The sequence below is a fragment of the Empidonax traillii genome, unplaced genomic scaffold (genome assembly GCF_003031625.1).
Source record: "Empidonax traillii isolate 1590-97213 ecotype Southwest subspecies unplaced genomic scaffold, ASM303162v1 scaffold156:size1289327, whole genome shotgun sequence".
Taxonomy (NCBI): Eukaryota; Metazoa; Chordata; class Aves; order Passeriformes; family Tyrannidae; genus Empidonax; species Empidonax traillii.
Window position 1 is genome coordinate 643639 of NW_020955349.1, and position 21510 is coordinate 665148.

General features: G+C 37.1%; 1 protein-coding gene across 6 annotated transcripts in view; it reads left to right on the top strand.

The window, feature by feature from the left end:
- ATRNL1 (attractin like 1) overlaps positions 1-21510 on the top strand; it is a 522221-nt gene that overhangs the window by 136408 nt on the left and 364303 nt on the right. For all 6 annotated transcript variants that reach the window (XM_027884890.1, XM_027884885.1, XM_027884886.1 and 3 more), the window contains exons 10-13: positions 3660-3814; positions 14726-14810; positions 16591-16799; positions 18964-19082. In XM_027884890.1, the coding sequence (XP_027740691.1) occupies positions 3660-3814; positions 14726-14810; positions 16591-16799; positions 18964-19082 (568 nt within the window). The remainder of the gene's footprint in view (positions 1-3659; positions 3815-14725; positions 14811-16590; positions 16800-18963; positions 19083-21510) is intronic.

The following is a 21510-nucleotide window of genomic DNA, read 5'->3' on the forward strand; positions in this document are numbered from 1 at the left end:
ATGTATGGCTGTTATATAAATAAATGGAAAACCTTAAGCATTGCGGAAGGTTATTCTTAACAAACTTATCAGAAATAAGAGAAAAAGCTTCTGGTATTGTGTAGGAATCCTTAGTTATTAATGTTCTTGATGTGCCTATTTTTGTCAGTTTCTTGTCCCTTAAGTTTATTGTAACTTATGAAGGCTACTTATATCTTTTGTATAGAGAGTGACCTTAAATGTTTTTTCTTACCCTAGAGGACATTTGAGATCAAGGATGGTTTCTCAGAATGTTTTTTTCTTGAAAATTAATATTTGTGTTCAGCACTAATGGCTTAACTTTAAGCACACAAGGCTTGCTCTCAGATCTTGGAAACATGTGGTTTTGATTTCACTGAGGCTCTTGATTTTGAATATCATTAACTCATGGCACTTGGAAACATTATTACAAGAATTTTTTGTGCCTTTTAATGTATTTTTAAATCACTGGAATTTTAATGCTTTCTTATTATACTCTATTTTTGGAACAAAGTGATATTGTATCCTTTGATGGTCTGTTCAACAATATAATAATAATAATTGGAATATTTTTATGCATTATTCATATAAGAACTAATAACGAATGCTTCGATCCACTCTGTACTAATGTGGCATTCTCTGCAGCTTGTAGAGAACTCAAGTCTTTTATTAGTTTCATGAGGTGTACACTGGAAGTGAATTGTACAATGGGATGGAAAACTGTCTCAGAGGATGGGGTAATGACATGTAGTAATAAAATCTTTAAGCTTTTGTTCACTCTGTCTGTGACATCTTATAATCAGTATTCAAAGCCCTCAGTGAGGTAACTGAGACTGAATGTGCCACTGGGGAGGTGCAGTATGAGAAGAGTTGGAACTAAGACTTTCTCATGCCCATGTACAGGGAATTTCTCAAACTTGCTTTTGCTTGTCCTCACCGTTTTTCTCTTGCACTCGTTCTGTTCTCTGGCTGATCTGGCAGAGGTTCATACGCTTCACTGAGTTGTGCTATACAGAGCTGTTTACTTGTTTTATTCAGTGGCACGTAGGTTTCCATTTCTTAATATCAATTGAACAAGCTTTATGTGTCTTGGAATGTGAGGTGGCAATATTTTAATTCCTCGTGTGAATTGTATTTCTAATACATGATGGGGAATTGCAGCGTTTCTAATACCTTCATTGCTCTGCGTTACTTGCCTGCTGCTGCAGCTGGCAACTGGGGGACAATGTGGACTTAGATAATGGCCTGAAACAGTGGAAGCACCTGCTGGCTCCTGGGTGTTTCCATCACCATTATGGAATCCTGCTGGTTGTGTGCAACGCTCGGCACTGGCACAGTTAACGTGGACCGATGTTTGCAGAGACACGGAGATGTGCATAAATAATGAACTCAGCCTGCTGAGACCTCGCAGAATTTGCATGAGGTTGATAGGTGTTGGAGAGTTCTCAAGATTGCCTTCATTAGTGATGCTAATGAATAGTGAAAATCATGGCCAAATTAACAAACCTCCAGTTCTGCTGATTCTTGAGGAAAAGTTGCTGTTACCAGGAGGGATGAAACTTAGCACGCAATATGCAAAAATTAGAAGACACCCCCCCCCACACACACCCCTTATGGACCAGGGCTATGTAGTTGGGTCACACACAGGAAAGTGAGTAGCCCCCAAAAAATCCCATGGAGATTGGTGATATATGCACTGCAGAGAGGAGGGCCTTCAGTTTTCCCCAGAACAGTGTATGTCTCTTCAGGCCTTTAGTGATCAAAACAACTATTTGTAGACAGCTGCAAGGCAGGATAATCAAGGCAGAGCCTAGTGTATAGCAATTAGTGTAAATTAGGCAATAGGGGGTGTAGAAAACTGGTACAGCACAAGACAGAGAGGAATTCTTAATCTGAATGCATAAGGTAACATGTTCTTAGTGTATTATCATTCTTTCAAGTCACGGCAGCAGTATTCCTCCATTACCAGTAGATAATAACTGAAAACCAGTGTCTTGTTCCTTTTCGTTGTCATTCCAAATATTCTATGTTGCTAACTGAGGAGTAGAACCCAAATATCACGTTTTTAGGTAGGTACCATAAGTATTCTCTGTCCAGATAATTCCTGGTTAGAAAAACCCTTAAAAGGTGCTCTGATTTCAAAGTATGTTCATCAGAGATACACAAGAAAAAAGCAAATTGTTTAATAGAACAAAAATAAAAGGGACTAAAACCAGAAGCACATGGGTGGGTATGTTAGTGGCTTGAAGGAATTGTCACATTTTTAAGCAATGAGAAAACTCATTTATTTTCATTTAGTCTTTGACATTTCCTTTGATGATACTTTCTAGAGCTAAGGGGGAATTTATTTAAATAACAGTATGAGAATTTAGATTTAATGTCTTCCTTTCAACTTGTTCAAACATACAATTTTTTATCACTTAGAAATATCTCAAGTTTATTGATTGATTTATGTATTGTATCAACACAGGGAGATGTACTTTAAACACTCTCTCCTAAACGTGATGATGACGTAAAAATACTGAAAAAAATATTAGGGATGTGATTCAAGCGGACGGCATTATTTAATCAGAAGGAAAGAGTGTTGAGTCAGTTTGTTACAGGAAACAAATGACAGAACAGCTCAGTTGTAGATGCGAGCAGTGTGCAGTAGCTTAAATGAAACTGAGGGCCTAAACTTGAAAACTTAGATTACTGAGGCAAGCGGAACGTTATTAGGAGAACGTAAAAAATATTTTGTCCTGGTGATCTAATCAGCCCTTCACAAACACGTCTGCAGCTGGTTTGCTTAACTGGCAAAACCCACAAATGGTTACTTTCTTCCTTGGTAAGATTTATTTGCCGTGATTGAATCAAGTTTGTGTTCTGTTCTTTTTACTAACCCCCACATCTGCCCCTTTTAAACTGTGGCATTGATAGCTCTTGGCTACTGTTGGGACCATGTTATTGCTGGGGCACAAAGCAGACCACACAGACACAGGCTAAAATGAATGAAAAAGACATCAAAGGCTCAATGTGTGTGGACTAATTTTTTTTTTTTTTAAAGTACAGAAATTCTGTATGTTTAAGTTTACTGCTCTGAATAAGTTTGTAAAGCAGTGCAAGTGTTTTTTATCGTATGTGGAATGACTTCTACCATTTCTTTTCCAAGTCCGAGTGTTCAAGTAAATAAAAAAAAAAAAAGTTTATCCTTTTACTATACTTAGGATAGTCTAAAGATTCTTTTAGCCTTCTAAAGTATTCTTTATTGCAGTCCTTGGGCAAAAACCCAACATGGCTAAGAATATATACGAATTGGAATTAATAATATGGAATGGGTTTTCATTCACTTTTTACTAGAATTTACCGTATCATTAATCATGTGGGAAGAGTGTAAACATGATAAAATGTATTTAAGATACATTAAGATACATTATTCAAAACCCTGGTTTTTTTAAACTAAAAAAGCAGGAAATTTTAAATGAATGATAAATATATTGGTTGTACCATGAGAAAATTCATAATCCTAGAAACGGTATGAATAAATTTCATCATGTTTACTGAATAACAGCTTTAGTTTAGTATTTTCCACGTGTTTTGTATGTTTTTATCTATAAATTTTCTTGATGTGCATGTAGTTTTTCAGATGTTAATATGTATAAATTTGTTCTTGTATGTTTTAGGACTATTTTGAAAGAGAGTGGTTTTGCAAGATACCTTCATTCAGCTGTCTTAATCAATGGAGCTATGCTCATTTTCGGTGGAAACACTCATAATGATACTTCCCTGAGCAATGGTGCAAAGTGTTTTTCAGCTGACTTCCTTGCATATGATATAGGTATGTGTTGTATTGTATTCTTCTCATTTGACTTTTGAATACCACAACGTTTCTTTCAAGTCCAGCTAATGTGATTCTTTAAAGTTTTGGTCCCAAACACCGTCAGGTTATTTAGAAATTGTACAGGTTTTTGTTCCATAATTTTCTAAAGTTTTTGGTTTGTGGGACAAAGCATAGTAGCAAAAATGATCAGTTTTAAAATATGTGCCTTATACTGTTTTACATTATGAATAGCAAATATATTGTTGAATGAATTACAAGAGTTGGTGCATTTTGGTATTACAAAAGTGAGTTGAACACAGACCCTTGTGTTATTACCTCTGAGTGCTGACATATTTTTCGTACAGAATATCTATATAGCACTAAGAACATGTGTTGCTGCAATTAAACATAACTGAAAACAACCCTCAAACAAACAAAAAACTACCAACTCCCCCCACACACACACTGAAATCAAGACATTTCCCCACAAGTAACAACTGAGGTTCCTAAAAAGGTCTGGAATGCTTTGGAAAATGCACTGCCTCCACAACGAGTCTGAATTGAAAATCAGGGAGTGGAGAAGCCAAGGTAGTTGGAGGTCTGAAAGGTGGGGAGAGTCAGATGGTGATGCTCAGGCAACTGCAAAAGGAGGAGTTTCCACAAGCTGAAAAGCTATTTGGAAACACAGGAATTCCACACCACAGAAGCCAGAGTGTCGAGAAACAGCTTCTTGGGAGATGGATTGTGACACATTAATACACACAGGTTGGGGCTGACAGCTGAGATGTGTGGATTTTTGCTGGATATCATCTTGTGGCAAGTTGCCTTCCCCCTTCCTGCCTCTTCCTAAGCATTTCCCATCAGAGTATTGATTAAAAGTTTCCTGTCTTTGAGACTCCAGTAATGGCTTGATCAGAATAACTGCATCGGTATTTGCCTGTTTCACCTGGAGAAATACCCTACTCACAGTCTGTAGCGTGAGCAGTCTGGCTGAGTGGGAGGAAAGTCCTGGGGGATATAGATCCCTCATTTAGATTACTGGAATAACTACATTAAGTGAATCATGGCAATAAAAGGATATGGAATACTTCTGGATCGTGTTATGGATAAACTGTGTTTTGATAGACATCAGTGCAGTGAAAATGTCCCAGCTCTCTGTGCCTAATTTCATGGGACAGAAGGCAGTCTTAGTAGGATGGTGCTAAAAAAGGTTTACTTCTGAAGCCCCAGAGCCTGCTGGTATGCGGTGCAAGTGTCAAAATACAAAAATCAAATTCCCAGCTATCCAAATTCAAAAGTAGAGGTGAACAGTAACAAAAGAACCCCACAAAACTTTGCCAGTAGCAGGCGGGGAGGAGGGGGAATGAAATGAGTGGGAATGACAGTTGTCATGAGATAATGTTTAATGGCACAAGGTGCAAGTTGTACACTTAGGAAATGATAGGAATTTTCTCCTTCACACTGAAGGAAATGACAGTTGCTTGTGTGTCTGAGTCAGGAGTGGCGTGTGGATGTAGAAATGGCTTACACAGGCCTAATGACAAGAAGAAAGAAGCGTTGGTGTCTTTCTCGAGGCCCAGGATATTTTTGTAATATTTTGGCAAAACACATTTCAGGAAGACAAACTCAGAGAGGACTCTGCATGGCAAGTGGTATTAAGGCCGACTGAAGCCTGGGGAGACTTCAGGAGATAATAAAAGTATGTGGTATATTTAATATCTCAAGAGAATGGCTGAGAGCAAAAAAGATTGTTGTTTGTAAATATATGATAAGAATACAGTTTGGAGGAAAAGTGTTTAAGATAAGAGAAAATGGGTGTCAACTTTCAGTCTGTAGAATGGTTCCAACCATTTGAACTGTGCAGTTATGGAAAAGCCTCCCTATAGGATTGTGAAGGCTAGAAATCTAAGGGAATTTAATGAATCCATAATCTGTTTCTTGTCTTGTTTATTGCCACTGCCGTTTTCACCACAAGTAGTTTTTTCCCCTTCCCTCATTTTCATGTCCACATTTTAAATACAAACATACAGTCCATATTTGGGCCAAAAAGCACAGACACTTGTCCTGGGAGTTAAAAAACGGGAAATGGAGCAGTCTGGGAAGTGGACTCGTGCATGATCCTGGTGAGAAGAGCCTGTGGATATTGCCTGCATCTATTTTTGGCAAGTGTTTATCAGCTGCCTACAGTGTTAGGAGAGGCTGAGACAAGATCCTTTTTATAGGGCTACTTAATGGCTCTTGATGGCATTCTGTACAGATATCAATGCAATGTGTTTGCTTTAATACAAAAATAATGAGTAAATGAAGTGCATGGAACATATATGGGTTATTTGCTGCAGGTTTCACCGAGTGTGCGAATAAAACCTTTGCAGAACAGTTGAATTTTTTTTTACTGTATCCCCGTATCACGTATTCCACAGCGTCTGGTAGGCATCTGATGATGTGAGCTATTGATTTTGTTCTTGCTTCAGTTTACATTTGGTTTTAATTTTTAGTGAAACAGAGCTCCCTCCTCATTTTGGAGGATAATATTACTTATTTGTCCACATTTATTTGTAGAATGTGCACTCATGAATCAAGAGTGCGAGTCCCAGGATCTAAGTGTAACTTTCTGACTTTCACATATCACATACTGCTTTATGAAAGTGTTTTATGCTGGTGTTTTGGTCTTTTTATTAAAAAGGAACAATATTTTGGTTTGTCCAGTTCATTATGCTGTTTAATATGGTATTGGTACCTTCTTGCAAGTCACATTCTGTATGTGTTATCAAACTGATGAAGTACAAAAGAAATGACTGTGGTAATTACTCTTTGGATGTAGTAATTACTCTTAAAAAAAATGAAATCTATGAAGATTGATTTGATTGCAACTTAATCTTTTCTATTATTCATTTCACCAAGTTAAAACCACAATTTCACAGACACACTTTTCCAGAAAACTTTAAATATTTTACTAAGAATTAAATAATTATGGAATGGGTAGATTTGCCAATTTTATGTATTTTGTATCCTGAGTTTCTGAACAATACTTGGAAGAAAAAATTTATGGTGCTATCAGCATCATGTTTCCTAGATACCTTGCAAGTGATGGAGTGTTATGCCCTGTCTAGTAAAAAAAATGGGTGTGTCTGGAAACCAGCTGAATCCTGGAGATAGAGTCTGTATTATTTATGTCAGGTTGGGCTATAGAGTACTTTTGATTATCTCTCCTATTATATGTGACATAGTCTTATGGATAGGTTGCTTCAGCTTTTTATTATCCATTAAAACATTGTTTTTCATATTAATGTGAAATAACTGTTTGGGTGGCTTCATCTCATTTTAGTTTAGCTTTCTAAATTGTTTGTTGCTCATGCAATTTGGTAATCCCCACTCCTCCTCCAGTCGAGGGAGATAAGTGTCTCTCAGAGAGCTAATAATTTTACCAAGCTTAGGAAAAAGTTGCTTTTTTCCCCCCTTTTTTTCTGAATCAGTCATTGCTCTCTAAGTTCTGACCTTAGTCTGTACATGTAAGTTTTTGAAGTTTAAGTGTGTCATGAGCCAAGAGCTCAGTTCAATCATTAGAAATCCTTGCAGCATATTTGTTAAAGCTGAAGTCTCAGAGATGTGGGGACGTTATAAAAACTATTATGATGCCATAATTTTCCTCCTTTAATATTGTTTGATATATTTCCTTAAATATTTGTTAGTATGTGGTGAGAAGACTGCTGTGTAAATGAGCTTTAGAAATCTGGTTTTGGTGTGCTTTTGTCCTCCTACGATATTTAACCACCACAGTTTCCCCCTGGTTGCTCTGCTGGCTCCTGAAAGTGCCTCAGCTGCTGAGATCCTGCCTGTTACACAGGTGACATCAGAGCTCAAACCAGGATGTTTATTCACTTCTTCCATGGTAGCATTTTGAAAGATACTTGCAGCAGTTTCCTCATTGAGCAAAGGAATTGCAGGAGGTGTGTATAGAAAAATTGTATCTGCGCTGCTTGTGAAAGTCTGTGCTCTGTGACAGCTCTTTGGGACTCGGGGAGTTACACGTGCAAGGGACAGTTTGTGTAGAGTCATCACACATAATAATGACAGTCAGTACCAGCTGGGATGGGCATGTCTGGAAATCTGGCTGCATATTTATAATTAATAATAGGGATTTAGCTTTCAAAATGCTATGATATCTTGTTCTTTAGTCTTTGCTGTGTAATTGAGAAACTATATATTAGGCCTGGTACCCTGAGTTCTCCCGACTCCTCAGCATTGCTTGGTAATATATAAAAAAGGCACACATTTGAGGGATTTGTAGAAGGAAAGTAGATATTCAGCACTAACTTTAAATTCTATGAAGTGCTTAGGTCCCATAGAGGTTAGTTTAAAAAAACATGTAGGACTGCATAGGACTAGATAGGAAGTGTGACATGTCAGTACTGATGTTTTGCTTGTCTTTTCTATTTGGTACAAAGTAAAGGTTTTTTTGGTGTTTTTTTTTTTGGGGGGGGGGTTTGTTTTGTTTTTGTTGGGGGTTTTGGGTTTTGGTTTTTGTTGTTGTTTTTGGTTGGTTGTGGGTTTTTTGTGTGTGTGTGTGTGTTTTGTTTTGTTTTGTTTTTTACTTATTATTGACCTCAAGTTCACCACTGTGTTTTCTGCCTGTGTAGTGGCAGAGTGGTTCAACAAGGCTCGTGTGCTGGGGAGTTTTTCTAAGTACTTGGTTAATTTAATTATATTCATTGTATAAGGAATAGAAAACACTTTAGAAAGAAACCATGGTTATCCGTCTACAATACAAAGTTCTAGTCCAACTGCTGCAAACTATTATTGTTTTGCAGAAATTGGTCTAATGAATAAATATCTCAATAACTGGGCTGAATTCTGTGAAAGGTTAAGAGTAGTGAAATAAAGAGCAAAGTAGTTCTTAGTTTTTTTAAAACACGTGTAAACAATATGAAATGACTTCACGAAGACATCTCATACTTTCACCATGAGAAAGGATTTTTTTGATGCAAGTTAGGAAAATCTGAGGTTGCTTTATATGTACATTTACATGAATTTGGGCAAAAATAGAACCTGGATCATCTCTGACATGGCTTCCAGTGTAGCTGAAATAAGTTAAAAACTCTTATGGATTCTTCTTGCTGCTGTTGACCTGTTGGTGTTGCAGCAGTTATAGTAAGCCCTCCCAGACAAAAGTCTCTGATAATGTCCTGAAAACCAGCAGAAGTTATGCTATGATTATTCAGTCACACTCCATCTTCTGGACTATGCTAACAACCGGCTTCTTGGAACCAGATTATGCCTTGTAGCCAGATTTGGAGAAAGAATCCTATCACTCTCTGTTCTGTTCTCCAGTCTTGGGAAGAAAAGAGGAGTTCATAACTGCAGCTTCATTTCTTCACTTTTGTCCTCAAGTCTTTCACAGAATCGCAGAACATGCTGAGTTGGGAGGGACCTAGAAGGATCAAGTCCAACTCTTAGCCCTGCACAGGACTTTGTATCTGATGGAAAGGTGGAAAAATCATATCATATCATGATATATCATGGATGAATGAAGAAAGACACATATTGTGTGTCTTCCTTATCCTGCCCTGTAATTAATGCTGCACTACTGATAAGTACATTGTATAAATCTGATTTATAATTTGTATGACATTAGCATTACTGGAAAGATTTTTCTCTCTCTAAGTGGGAGGCCGTGTCTGTGTGGGTTTTAATTTTCTGAACAACAACTCGGTTTTCACCGTGGGGATCCTGTTGAAGTAATACTTAAAAATAATTTAACCCCATCCCCCCCAAACCACCACTACCACAGTATGTATTTATATAAATATGTGTTACATACATATAAATATGTATGTGTACACAAATGTTGCTTATGTGCATGTTGAAGAACTTGTTTTATGTCATCTTCAGATAAAAATTTTGGAGCTGTACTCCAAACCTTTAGGGATAGATATGTGAAGTATTAGTTGCTTTGGTGTTTTTTTTTTTCTTTTTTTTTTAACTGTAGAACTGTGATACAGGAGCCACCATGTACTTAAAACTTGCATTTCTATTTCAATCAGAACTTAGAAAAGTAATTTAGATTATATTTTCTGAGTATACACATGCGAAATTTGCAAATGAAAATAGATTATTAGACACACAGAATCAGAGTTTAAAACAGACTCTAACTATTGAAACTAGTATTAAAATATATATGTATAATTAAATAGATGCTTTTATTCAAAGGTTAAGGATTTTTATTTTAGTTCCTGGCCAGATGGTACTGTTAGTAAGCATATATCTACCTAAGTTCCCTAAGTTGCAATTTATGAAGTATTTAGTCTCTGTCCTTTTGATCCACATATGCCAATGCTAAGGTATCTGGATATCCTAGAAATGCCTAGAGAAATACTGACAGGGAATCTCTATAAAAGCCAAAAACTGAAGTCATTGGAATGTGGCAGCTGTTTCTGTGCTCTCTCCTAACAGTTGTTGTATTTCAGCGTTGTTTGTATCTATGGCAGAGTGCAATAACACATATATTTACACCAATAACATACTCCACAATGTTTCCTTTGTAGTATGCAAATTCAATTGCTTATGAAAGACAGTATTACACTTGAAATATTAAGTTTCTTCCAGGGTATTCAAACAAAGCTTAAAAGCGTTTTCCTTTTTGGAAAAAAAATAATCAAAATTATCTCATGAGATTGACTTTAGTTCCACTTCTAATCAAAGCTATTGCTTGTATTTTGTAATAAAATGAGTTGTTTAGTCGTAAATTGTTTGCTTGTAAAATAAGTTGTTTCACCTCTAGTCTTTGTCATCGACAAAATGGGCAAGTTTAAATATCTGTAAATTTATTTTTTTCCTATGCAAACCCATTTATTTTTGCAATTCTCCCTCCTTCTGGAGTTACAAATGGATTATCAATGTGCCATCACAAAGAAAATGTAAAGCAGCCGCTGTGAAAGATTAAGTTTTATGTGTTCCTGAGCACTTAAGTCATAAATGTAGTTCTGGTGCAGTCTGTAATAGCAATTACCTCCATATCGCTGTGCTATTAGAAGAGCAGAGCCATAATAATGTAATGCACTAATTGCTCCATTTAATAGTAAAGCTTAAGGTTGTTGGTTTCTCTGTTGCTTAGGGAGTCACTGTTCTGTGTGTAGATGCCAGTTCTATAGTTTAAATTCAATCCATGCTGTTCTGAACCTTCTTGCCTTTGTGTTTTCCTAAGAGCAAGGAGATTTTTATTATCTGATTAAAGAAAAATATTTATGCAGTGTGGAAAGAATCCGAAAATAACTTTTTTTGTGCATAACTAACTTCCATGATGATTTCATTGTTTGTGTTTAGTCTTTAGTTGTCCAGAGTTACAAAAAAGAACTAGACAGAAGTGTAATGGTGTCCATACTTTGTGAACCGATATTAATTCTTTTAGAAGAGAAAAACTGAGTAATTATTGGAAATACATGAAGAGAAAATAGAAGCATAAACTGCCACTGGGATTCTATGTACAACATGAGGCTGCACTGCCAGCGTTGCAGACTGTGATTGAGCTGAATAAATACATTGGGATTTCAAATCTATTTAAATTGTTTGTAATTGAGAAATTGTTTGATAATGTAAACATGAAGTAGGTAGTTTCATACACCTTCCCTTAAAACTTATCTCCAAGTGTAGTAAGAGGTTGTCACGAAATCAGGCTGCCAGTGCAGAAATTTGATTCTGGAGGTAAAGTATGGAACATTGGTTGCCACTTTTTTAGAGACTGTCCTAACAATTTCCTATTTCCAGCAATATTATTTTTTTCATTTTTTTTTTTTTTAATAAACTGTTCACTGGAACAGCATTAACTTGGAGTAGTGAAAAGTGACCTCACTAGAACATTGAAGGTACTTTTGCTCAAGAGATGAAAACTTAAGGTGTAAATCCCACTGGGTAGGAAATGAACCTTTTTCTCCTACATCTTGGATCATTACTCTAACTACTCCTATACTATATAAAGAAAGTATTTTCTTTTATCGTGTTTAGAAGTATGAACCCTTCCCATTATTTGAAGAGAACTGTTAGAGTATCACTTTGAGATGGCCATGGGGCTTCTGTTCAGGCTTGAGTGCAGAATTGGGCATTGTGGGGTGGGGGATGAAGATGAATTGTAAATAAGCTGCTTTTCAATGCCTACAGTTTTGCAGCTGAGTTTTTATGGTTTTGTTTTTTTTTTTTTTCTGCAGGGGGAATTTTTCAGTTCCTTGATGTTCTCTTATTCTTTAGAAAGTATTGTAGAGTTGGAACTGAGTTGTCAAGATTTTCAGGGTTATTCTCATAGTCTTTTTAGTTGATGAAAATAATTAAGATGTCCTTAATGCACTTAATAAATCAGATGAAGAAATGGGAGAGCAGTCACCTTTAAAACACGCTGTAGATGTGCAGTTCTCTTAGATTTTCCTCTGTCAAAATTTAAATTTGAGATAGTTGGATTCTCATCTTTTATAATTTTCAGAACTGCTTTATTAACTTACTTCTGTCATGAATTGAATTGAGCTTTGTTAACTTGATTCTGCACCAGTTCTGCCCTAGTGTTTAAGTTGTTTCAAATCAGATGTGACTGGCAAGCTCAAACTTCAGACTACCCTCTACTGTTAGAGAGGTTTTTAATATGATGTTAACTATGTGTCTGAGGAGCAAAAAACATTCATAAAAAGACTTGCATGACTAACAGGATGAGCTAGGACTCTATGTTTGTCCCATTTTTGCTCCAGTCACATTTTGGTAAATTTGATCAGAGTTAGATTTTTAAAAACAAATCCACGTGTAAGTATTTTACTGGTATGACAATGGTGATTAGAAATGTGCTGGGTCTTTTTTTTCTCCCCAATAAAATGATACTGGGAAAGCTTCTAGTAATAGAGGTGTACTGTTGCAGCACTGAGAGGTTTTCTATGGAATGTCTTGGTCCTCTCTGATGCCAGTAATGCACTATTGACAGCAGGTTGTACATGAGAAGTGTTGAGGCCTGACCTGTTGGAGTGTGGACCCTGCAGTGCAAAGCTCAGTTGGGGTTTTTCTCTGCCAGCCTCAGCTGGGTTGCTTGAAATCTGGTGCTTTCCTGTGGTGTGTTTCATCACATAACAAATTTGTGTGACTGGCTGCTCACTCTGAGAGCCACTTCTGTGTCATCTGGTAACCATTTGATCTACACTAGAGGGGAGTATGAACCTTTTTCTTTTTCTTATCTCATTTCTAATGTGCTTATTCTTGAAGTAGAAGCCCTAGTAACAGAGAGAAATCCCCCAGTATTTCTCCCTGTACTTTTCAGTGACTAAAAATTCTACTAATCACTTTGGAATGAATGGTATTGTTCCTTCATCTGCTTAGGAAGTGGTTCTGTTAAAAGCAGTATGTTCTTCCATGTGCTTTGTGTTGTACTTGGTTACATGCAGAGACAATGGTAAATACAATGACTACCATGTCTTCCTTCCCCTTACTATCTGTGTAATATCTTATGAGTGCATAACATTTTATGGAGGAAAGTATTTTATTCTTTGCCCCATGGAGTTAGCCGTCATTATTAGACTTTATACAACACACAGAATGCTGTAATATTGATAAATAATGTTGTAATTCATACTGATTCACTGTTTGGCACTTTCTTCTTGGAACAGTCCACTGAAGTCTGGAAATTTGGGTACTTAGGGATGTTTAAAACAAGGTTGAAGATGACAGGCAGGAATGAATTCTATTTGGTCCTTTACCAAAACCCACCAAGAATCCTTTGGCTAACCACCAGGATTTTGTATCAATCTGCTTTGTTACTAACTCTGATTCTGCAGTTTTTATATGCATGTTCTCTATCCACTTCTCCACTCCTCTGTATGAGGGAGAGTGTGCTGACCAAATAGGTATTTCTTTTTTCTTCATGTCCAAATTGGTAGCTTTGCCACTGGTTTAAAATAAGGTGTCTCTCTCTGTATATAAATAAAGCCCTGCTTTTAGTTGGATTAAATTGGAGAGGTCTCTTCTCTCTTTAACTTGTTTTAAACTTTGGATTTAATCCCTATCTTTGTGTGTATAGAAGATTTTTTTTTAATGAAAAAACTGTAACCCCCTGCCTGATATGAAAGGTTTCCTGAAGGTTAACCCTACCTGTCTCCAAAATCTGTTATGACAAATTCTAGAAATGTTTTGCTTGCTCTGTAGAAAAGTACTTTCTTTCCTCCATTTTAAAGGTATTTGAAGTTTCAATCTGCAGGTGCTCCTTCTTTCTATTAATGTGGGATTTGAATTTTTGAAGTCTGTACAGTTCAAGCGGGAAATAATGAAGAAAGGACTAATTGTTCTAAAGAACTAATATTCCAGTCAGGAAAGAAACATGAAAGCACACCAGAACCATATTTGTACATGCTCCTGCAGATGACTAAAAAAATATGGTAGAATAGTTAATTTGACATGGAGATACAGCATTCATCTCAAATATGTGGTGAAAGGAAAGTGAATAGTAGCATTCTTAAATCAAGATAGCCAACGTAAGACAGTAATGAGTTGGGTTGCTCAGCTGGAGCTGTGGTAGTTTGTCTTAAAATGCTTATGAAAAGAGCTAAGCTCACTGTCATGGATGTTCCTTGAAAGTGTACGAATTGAAATCCTGTGGCTGATTTGAGAGTATGTAAATATTAGGGCACCATTACTGATCACTTGATAACACTGATGGCAATGCTTGTTGCTTTGGGTGTGGAAACTGGCTGTGAAGGCAGAGAACTCTGTGAAATAAAGCAACACTTCCATCAATGTCCTGTGGCCTTGATAAACGTCAGGATAGATCAGTGTTGCTGACAGGTTCTTGGAGCACCTAATCATCAAAGGGAGTACATGTTGATTTATTTTTAAGCAATTAAAATATAGCTTGCTGAAAACTTTTCAGATTATTTGACAAATGTTTTCGTATGTTTTTGTTTTGCCTTTCAGCTTGTGATGAATGGAAGATTTTACCAAAACCTAATCTGCATCGAGATGTCAACAGATTTGGTCACACTGCTGTTGTCAGTAATGGGTAAATGAAGTGTCTTTTAAATCTTCCTCACCATTTCTCTGAATGACAAAAACTTAAATCCTGTAGCAGAAATTATGCTTTTGTGGAGTATCTAATTTATTAAAGGGAAAAGTAGTGCTTGTCAGAGTCCTTACTTGTCTTAGGTAATCAGTCCAGCTAATCATCATCATAATCTGCCATGCTGTGGAATCTGTTCAATGGCATTTTAAGTTAACCTTCTAGTGTACTGAGGCATTTTCCCAGTATTGTGAGCCACAGTGAATTTGATATCTGGTACCAGCTGTAATCTTCATCTACCTCTGGTGGGAGAAATATTTTTCTCTTTGCAGCATGCTATAATTTCTTCTTCTTCTACAATCATAAAACAACCACGCAACTAAAATTTGCTTGGAAAAAGGCAATATTGGGATGATACAATCATCATCTTTAACCACTTGCAGGAGGAAAAGCCTGCCAGCATCTAGACAATATTAAGCATATTGCTTACCCTCTGGAAAATGTAGCATTCTTTCATATCATTTCGTGTTGAGTAGAGAAGCACAGTGAAGCTTCATCATCCAGAAACAGCAGCTAGAGTGGATCTGGAGGTTTCTGCATTTGGTGGCTGAGCTCTGCTGCTTTTACTCCAATCCCCAAAGATAAAATTGTAGGGCAAATGCCTCCTTTTTTTACTGGAAAACTTGTGGAAAACAGAGTTGGGGTTTAGAGGAATCTGCACTGGTTGCTTGTGTCAGTTTGACTTTTGCTGATTGCCAACCGGCCTGATATCTGATAGCTGCAGTGCTGTAGATCATTGTACCTCTTCTACATTATTCATCACACTAATAAACTCAGTATTAAGTATATGTGGGCCACTTACAGATCCTCTACCTAGGGATATTGTATAGGTCAGAAATAACAGAGGTGATGAGTAATGCTACAAATAAGAGTGTGACTGCATTTAACAAAAATAGCACTAGGTCGTAAGTCTGTACACAGACCACTTGACATTAATCAATTAACAGATTTATTCATTAAGAGAAAATTGCTTGGAATTAATGAATTCAACAACTGGCAGTTTTTCTTTCTGATTTGTACATTTCATGACATCTCAGCTGTGTCTTATACTTCAAGAATTGTCACTTTGAATGAATTACAATTAATGGTATTTTTGGTAGGCTTCTATGTACAAAAAAGTGCAATGCGAGATACTTTCCAGATTTCTGCCATTGGTAACTCTCTGATTAATTCTGTTTTAAGAGTATATGATAGAAGAGATACACAGTTTTTCTATTACTGTTTTTTACCTGAGACTGTTTGTAGTTTTAAATGAAAAGGTGAAGGACCCAAGGTTTTGCTTTTGATGTCAGCAGCCACTGCACCAGAAATATTACCAAAAAACCCCCAAATATCCATCTTGCCAATTGTTGCAGGCTGTCTTTGAAATCTTTGTGTGGAAAAATGGTCTTGTATTTCATGCTCTGTTCTCATTACTGAGCTGCAAAAAGGAAGAGTTTCCTCCAGAGCTCTTCATTGTTCTTTCCAGAAATGTGAGATGTGCCACTCCCTAATACAGAGAGAAAAGTGAACTTCCAGCAATTTTTTTTGTTAGTCTAAACTTCCATGGAGAAATAAATTGGAACTCTAATAATTAAAGAAACCACTGACAAAGTGTTTATTAGAGGAAAATGAAGAAAATTTTTTATAATGTTATGTGGGGGGTTTAATTATATACCAAAACAAATAAATCAATAAAATGTGTCTGCAGTAACAGTTATATTTACTTGATTTTTCCTAATAGGTCCATGTATATATTTGGGGGTTTTTCAAGTGTTCTGTTGAATGACATCCTCGTGTACAAACCTCCAAACTGTGAAGCATTCAGAGACGAAGAGCTGTGTAAAAATGCTCGTCCAGGAATAAGGTGCCTGTGGAACAAGAAACACTGTGAATCTTGGGAATCTGGACATGCTAATAACATCCTTAGAGCAAAATGTCCTAAGAAAACAGGTGAGTGAATTCCAGTATTTTAGTGTCAGATTTGCAACGTGATGGAGGAGATAGGGGGTGGTGGTGGACAACCCCCGGAATGTTAAAACTGTTCCTCTCTGGGAATACCCAGTGCAAGAGATTTATAGACAACTTTAAAAAAAAAACAAAACACATTCAGTTCTGGAATATTTTTGTATTTTAAATGCAGGGAAGTAGGTGCAAAAGAGCAAAAATTTAAAGTGCTAAGGGAAAGCATAACAGCAGTCAGGGCACAAATGGTCACTGCAGGTGATCCCTGGCATTACAGACATATGGAACTCTCCTACCTGTATGTGTCAATAAGTGAAAAGGAAAACAAGGCTGCTTCAAATAGATTGTCTATCAAACAGTAGCATTTGAACAGAATAAAATAGCACAGTCCCAGCTGGAAAAAAACAAGCCCTCTGCTGCAGAATGTCAGAATGGGTTCAAGTTTGTCATATGAATTTCTATCCTGTATTGTTTGAAAGAGCAATTTGGTGTTGTGAATAACTGTGCAACTTATTCCTAAAGCATTTTGGCTTGTCACAAATAAATTGCTTGTGAAAGCATTGTTCTTACGTGCCACATGAACAGAATATTTATCCCTGCTACATGAACCTACTATTTTTTTTCTGGGCATCTTTCATTTCGGCACAGTGTAAAATTGCTTCCCAAACTTTGGCTGCGTGCTGTATGTACAAACTGCCATGCAATTAAACTGACAGTCTATGTTTAATGCTTATTGAAAAGTTATTAGCACTGCTATTAATCAGCACTTCGAGACAGTTTATTTTTCTGTTAGCTTTTGCTTAGTTTCTGGACTAGCTATAAAGTTGCAAACTCATAAAATAAAAGATGCATGATAGAACAAAAGCGTTATCCAGCTGAAGTTCTTTGAAAAACTACTTTTGTACATTTTCATAACATTTAAAGATTGAAAGCCTAGAGAGTTTCGTCTATTTATATATACATAAAAAAGTCTTGAGGCAATGAATTCAATACAGATGAAAGTGGATCTTATAAAAAGCTGATCATATCAACAGATGCTTAAAAAAAACCCCAAACAAAACAAGGCACAGACAGAAAGGCTGAAGCAAAATGAAAAAGTTAGAACAGTTTCTAAAGTACAGCTGCTGCAGTGGCAATAAACTGCAGCTCAACTTGCAAGACGTGAGGTCTGTAGAATTCCAGTTCCAAATAAGTGGTGTGAACAGCACTGCTTCAATGCTGGCAAATTCTTCCAGTTTCAGGTGGTAATTTTTTGCCAAAGACAGTTTTTCTTATATTATTTTACATTACTTGGCTCAATTTTTACCTGATTGAGGGTATCACCTGAGAAACTGCTGATGGTCACTATTAAAGGATAAGCAGAAATTTTAGTGAGTTTTCAAAAGATCGATTCTTGGATGGAAAGGCTTCCCTGGTAAGAGAATCTCTTAAACTTGCATGATCCTGAGGCTAAAGGAGCCAAACTGAACAGGAGTTAAACACAGTAATTAGGGTAGAAAATGGTACAGATTCTCCTATTTTGAGTCATGGTGATTTTTCAGATTTTTGCCTCCTTTAAACAGCAGTAGCGATTTGTGTCTCAAACTATTTTAAATAACCTGAATTTAAGTCCAAGTATTAAGGATTTAACACGAAGTCTTTCTCAAACATGTTTTGTAGAGAAGGACAGAACTCTAAATTACCATAAAATGTCCATGTGTTGCTAATATCTGTCTTCGATATTTTTTTTATTTACTCTTTTTGTCTTCTTATCTTCTTGCATAGCCATCTAATATTTTTATCAGAAACCTGCACCTAAAGAGAATCTTTCTTCTGCGTTAAAGAAGTGGAGAAAGAATAGTTGAGAAAACTTCTTCCTACTCCTAATTTATGTATTGTGCTACAAGAGCTTGTATGCTGTAGACCAGTGAATATTCTTTCAGTTGATATGAGACTTCTGAGCCTTCGGGTGTAGTTGTAACTAAAGGAATTTTTAAAGGAGTAAATCTCATTAACTGATTAGAATTAATTTCCTGCGGTATAACTTAAACCTTTAAGAATGGCTAGAATTGAAATGGAGGATGTAACGGGAAAAGCTCTGGGCAAGTGTTTGAAAGGTGCTGTTATCCTCCTTTTGTGGGACCTTCCCTTCTGACTGTCGCTTGTGCCCCAGCTGCTGCAGACGACAGATGTTACCGCTACGCGGACTGCGCGAGCTGCACGGCCAACACCAACGGCTGCCAGTGGTGTGATGATAAGAAGTGCATTTCAGCAAACAGTAACTGTAGCATGGTGAGTCTTTGCAAGTCTTTGGGCATGTTATCAGTGCTGTTCCTTCTCTAGGCTTGTTTTGAGCACCGTCATCAGCAGCATGCTTGCCGGGCTTTTGCAGTAAAAATCTTGCAGAAGGCAAAAAAAAAAAAAAAAAAAATCTAGTTCAGGGTATACAAAATTACTCTTTAGGGTTGTGTTTAGCTCACTGTATGTTTCTCAGGAAAATACCATTGTCTCCTAATTAATGACATTTGAAAGGCCACAGAGTCCATTATTAACTTGTATTTTCTGCATATGTGGGGTACAGTACACGGGCAGAAACTGTGGAATCTTGTGAAGGGTGGCTGTTTGCCTTTTTTCCCTTTCAAACTCAACCGAGTCAGTCTCAGTCTTGGTATTCTGATCATTGATCAGCATAGAAATTTTTTTCTTTAAACCATGGACTGACTTGTCATCTCATTAAAGGAATATGAGCCTCTGTAACCACGAGATCAACTGGCTTGTGGTGATTTGGTGAGATTGTTCTGATGTTTTTAAGTACAAGCAATCAGATTGCATGGAGTTTATAGTTTTCTCCTTTTAATATTGCTTAGTGCCATGTTTTATACTTTATGTTGTTGTTCAGCAGCTGCTGCATCTCTTGCGTGTTCATTTGATTTTTGACAAGCTTCTAATAGTATTTTTGCTTTATAAATTTTGCCTCCTTATACTTTTCAGGGAGCTGCAGACACATGGCTGTACTTGAGTTCAAAATCCTTTCTTTGCACACTTCCATTAGTAAAAGTAGCTTGCTCTCTGTCTTGAACCTGTTGCAAATCAATCTTGTTCTCCAGACAGACAAATTAGGGTGTGAGTTGGATTGATTCTGACTCAAAGCTTGCCCGTTCAGAGTGAGCACAGCCAGCTCTAATCACTGGCATTTGTAGCTAGTCACTACTAATAAAAGCAGTGCAGACACAAATTCATCAGTGGCCATGTTATAAGTCTGTCAGAGGGATTTCACATTCCAGGCACTAATGCTTAGTTTCCTTTGTGATCTTCAAGGGCTCTTCTTTCCCTAACACGTTGTACTATATTAGGTACTAATTTTCTAACCGTGCTTTTCAACTCCTGAGCAAGGAACAGTTGCTAAGGAGCAGACCATCCTCGTGCCATAATAAATATGAAGCACTCGGTATTTTAGCACAAGCTTCTCAGTTCAGTGTCCTTCTCTGACAACCTTTCATAGCTAAGATTGTCAGCTTAATTAGCAACTGAAGCACCGGTCTTCTCTGTATCACTTCCTGTCTTTTATTCAGGGTTTGAAGTGGATAGCAAAGGCTGTTAGTGCAGTTACTGAAGAAATCAAAATGATTTCTTAAAAGAGGTGCCATCATAAATTGAAGGTGGTTGTTGCAAAATTAGTCTATTGGCCATGAGATGATGGAGGAAGGATTTTGCGTCTTCTATAAAACCCCACCAAAATAGCATCCACAGAACAGCTCCACGTGAAGAATGAGAATGGATCAGGCTGATTATCCGTTTTCATAGGCTGCTACTTCTGCACTAGGCCCATGAAATGAAAATGTTGTGACAGCACTGTGATAATATGGGATAACAAGCTGTAGACTCAGAAATATCACAAGGAGAAAGCCCCATTTTTGCAGCTGTACAGCTGATTTATGACTTAGATCATAGAACTCCAGATGAGACAGACAGTAACATTTTAGAATCTGCTGCTTTTGCAGCAGAAACTGGCCAGTATACTAAAGATACGCTGTCAACCCATTTGGTTTGGCCTCATGGTCACAGATATTTGCAAAGGAGCGATTGCTCTGCTGATTGGAGGGCCTGTAAAATGTGACAATTTCCCTGAAATAATTCTATTTGGATGGATGGACTTCATAAGCAGCGCTAATGCACTGATGATGCACAGATACCTGCCTGTAGTCACCATCTGACGTGAGTCAGCACGTTAACAGGACACTCTGGTCCTGCACACACTCATGGATCATCAAGGTATGTATCATACTCATATCTGATGTATCTGATGCAAGTCCAGGTCATTCTGGAGGTCTGACTCATTTCAGCACTGGAAAGCTGGTTTGTTTCTGTCTCAGTAAAACTCAGAGAATACTGGGATACTTCTGCATGCGATGTTTTTAATTAGCCCCATCATGTCTGATGCAAATGTTGAGGGGTTGCCCCACTGGGAAATAGTTTAGTTAAAGAAAAAGAGTGGTTTAAGATGGTACTGAAATTTCACAAGTGAGTAGGTTGGAGAGCAACCTAGCAGTAGTGCCTTGTTGGCTGGTTTTGACTATTAATTAGAGGGTTTTGTCTGTTGTAACAAGGATTTTGAGGGTTGCCCTGAGAAGTTACACCAAACTGCTTACAGTAGCTTTACATAGTACACTGAAGTTATTCGGTAATAAAATGTAGTTATTATACATAAAACAAGAACAAA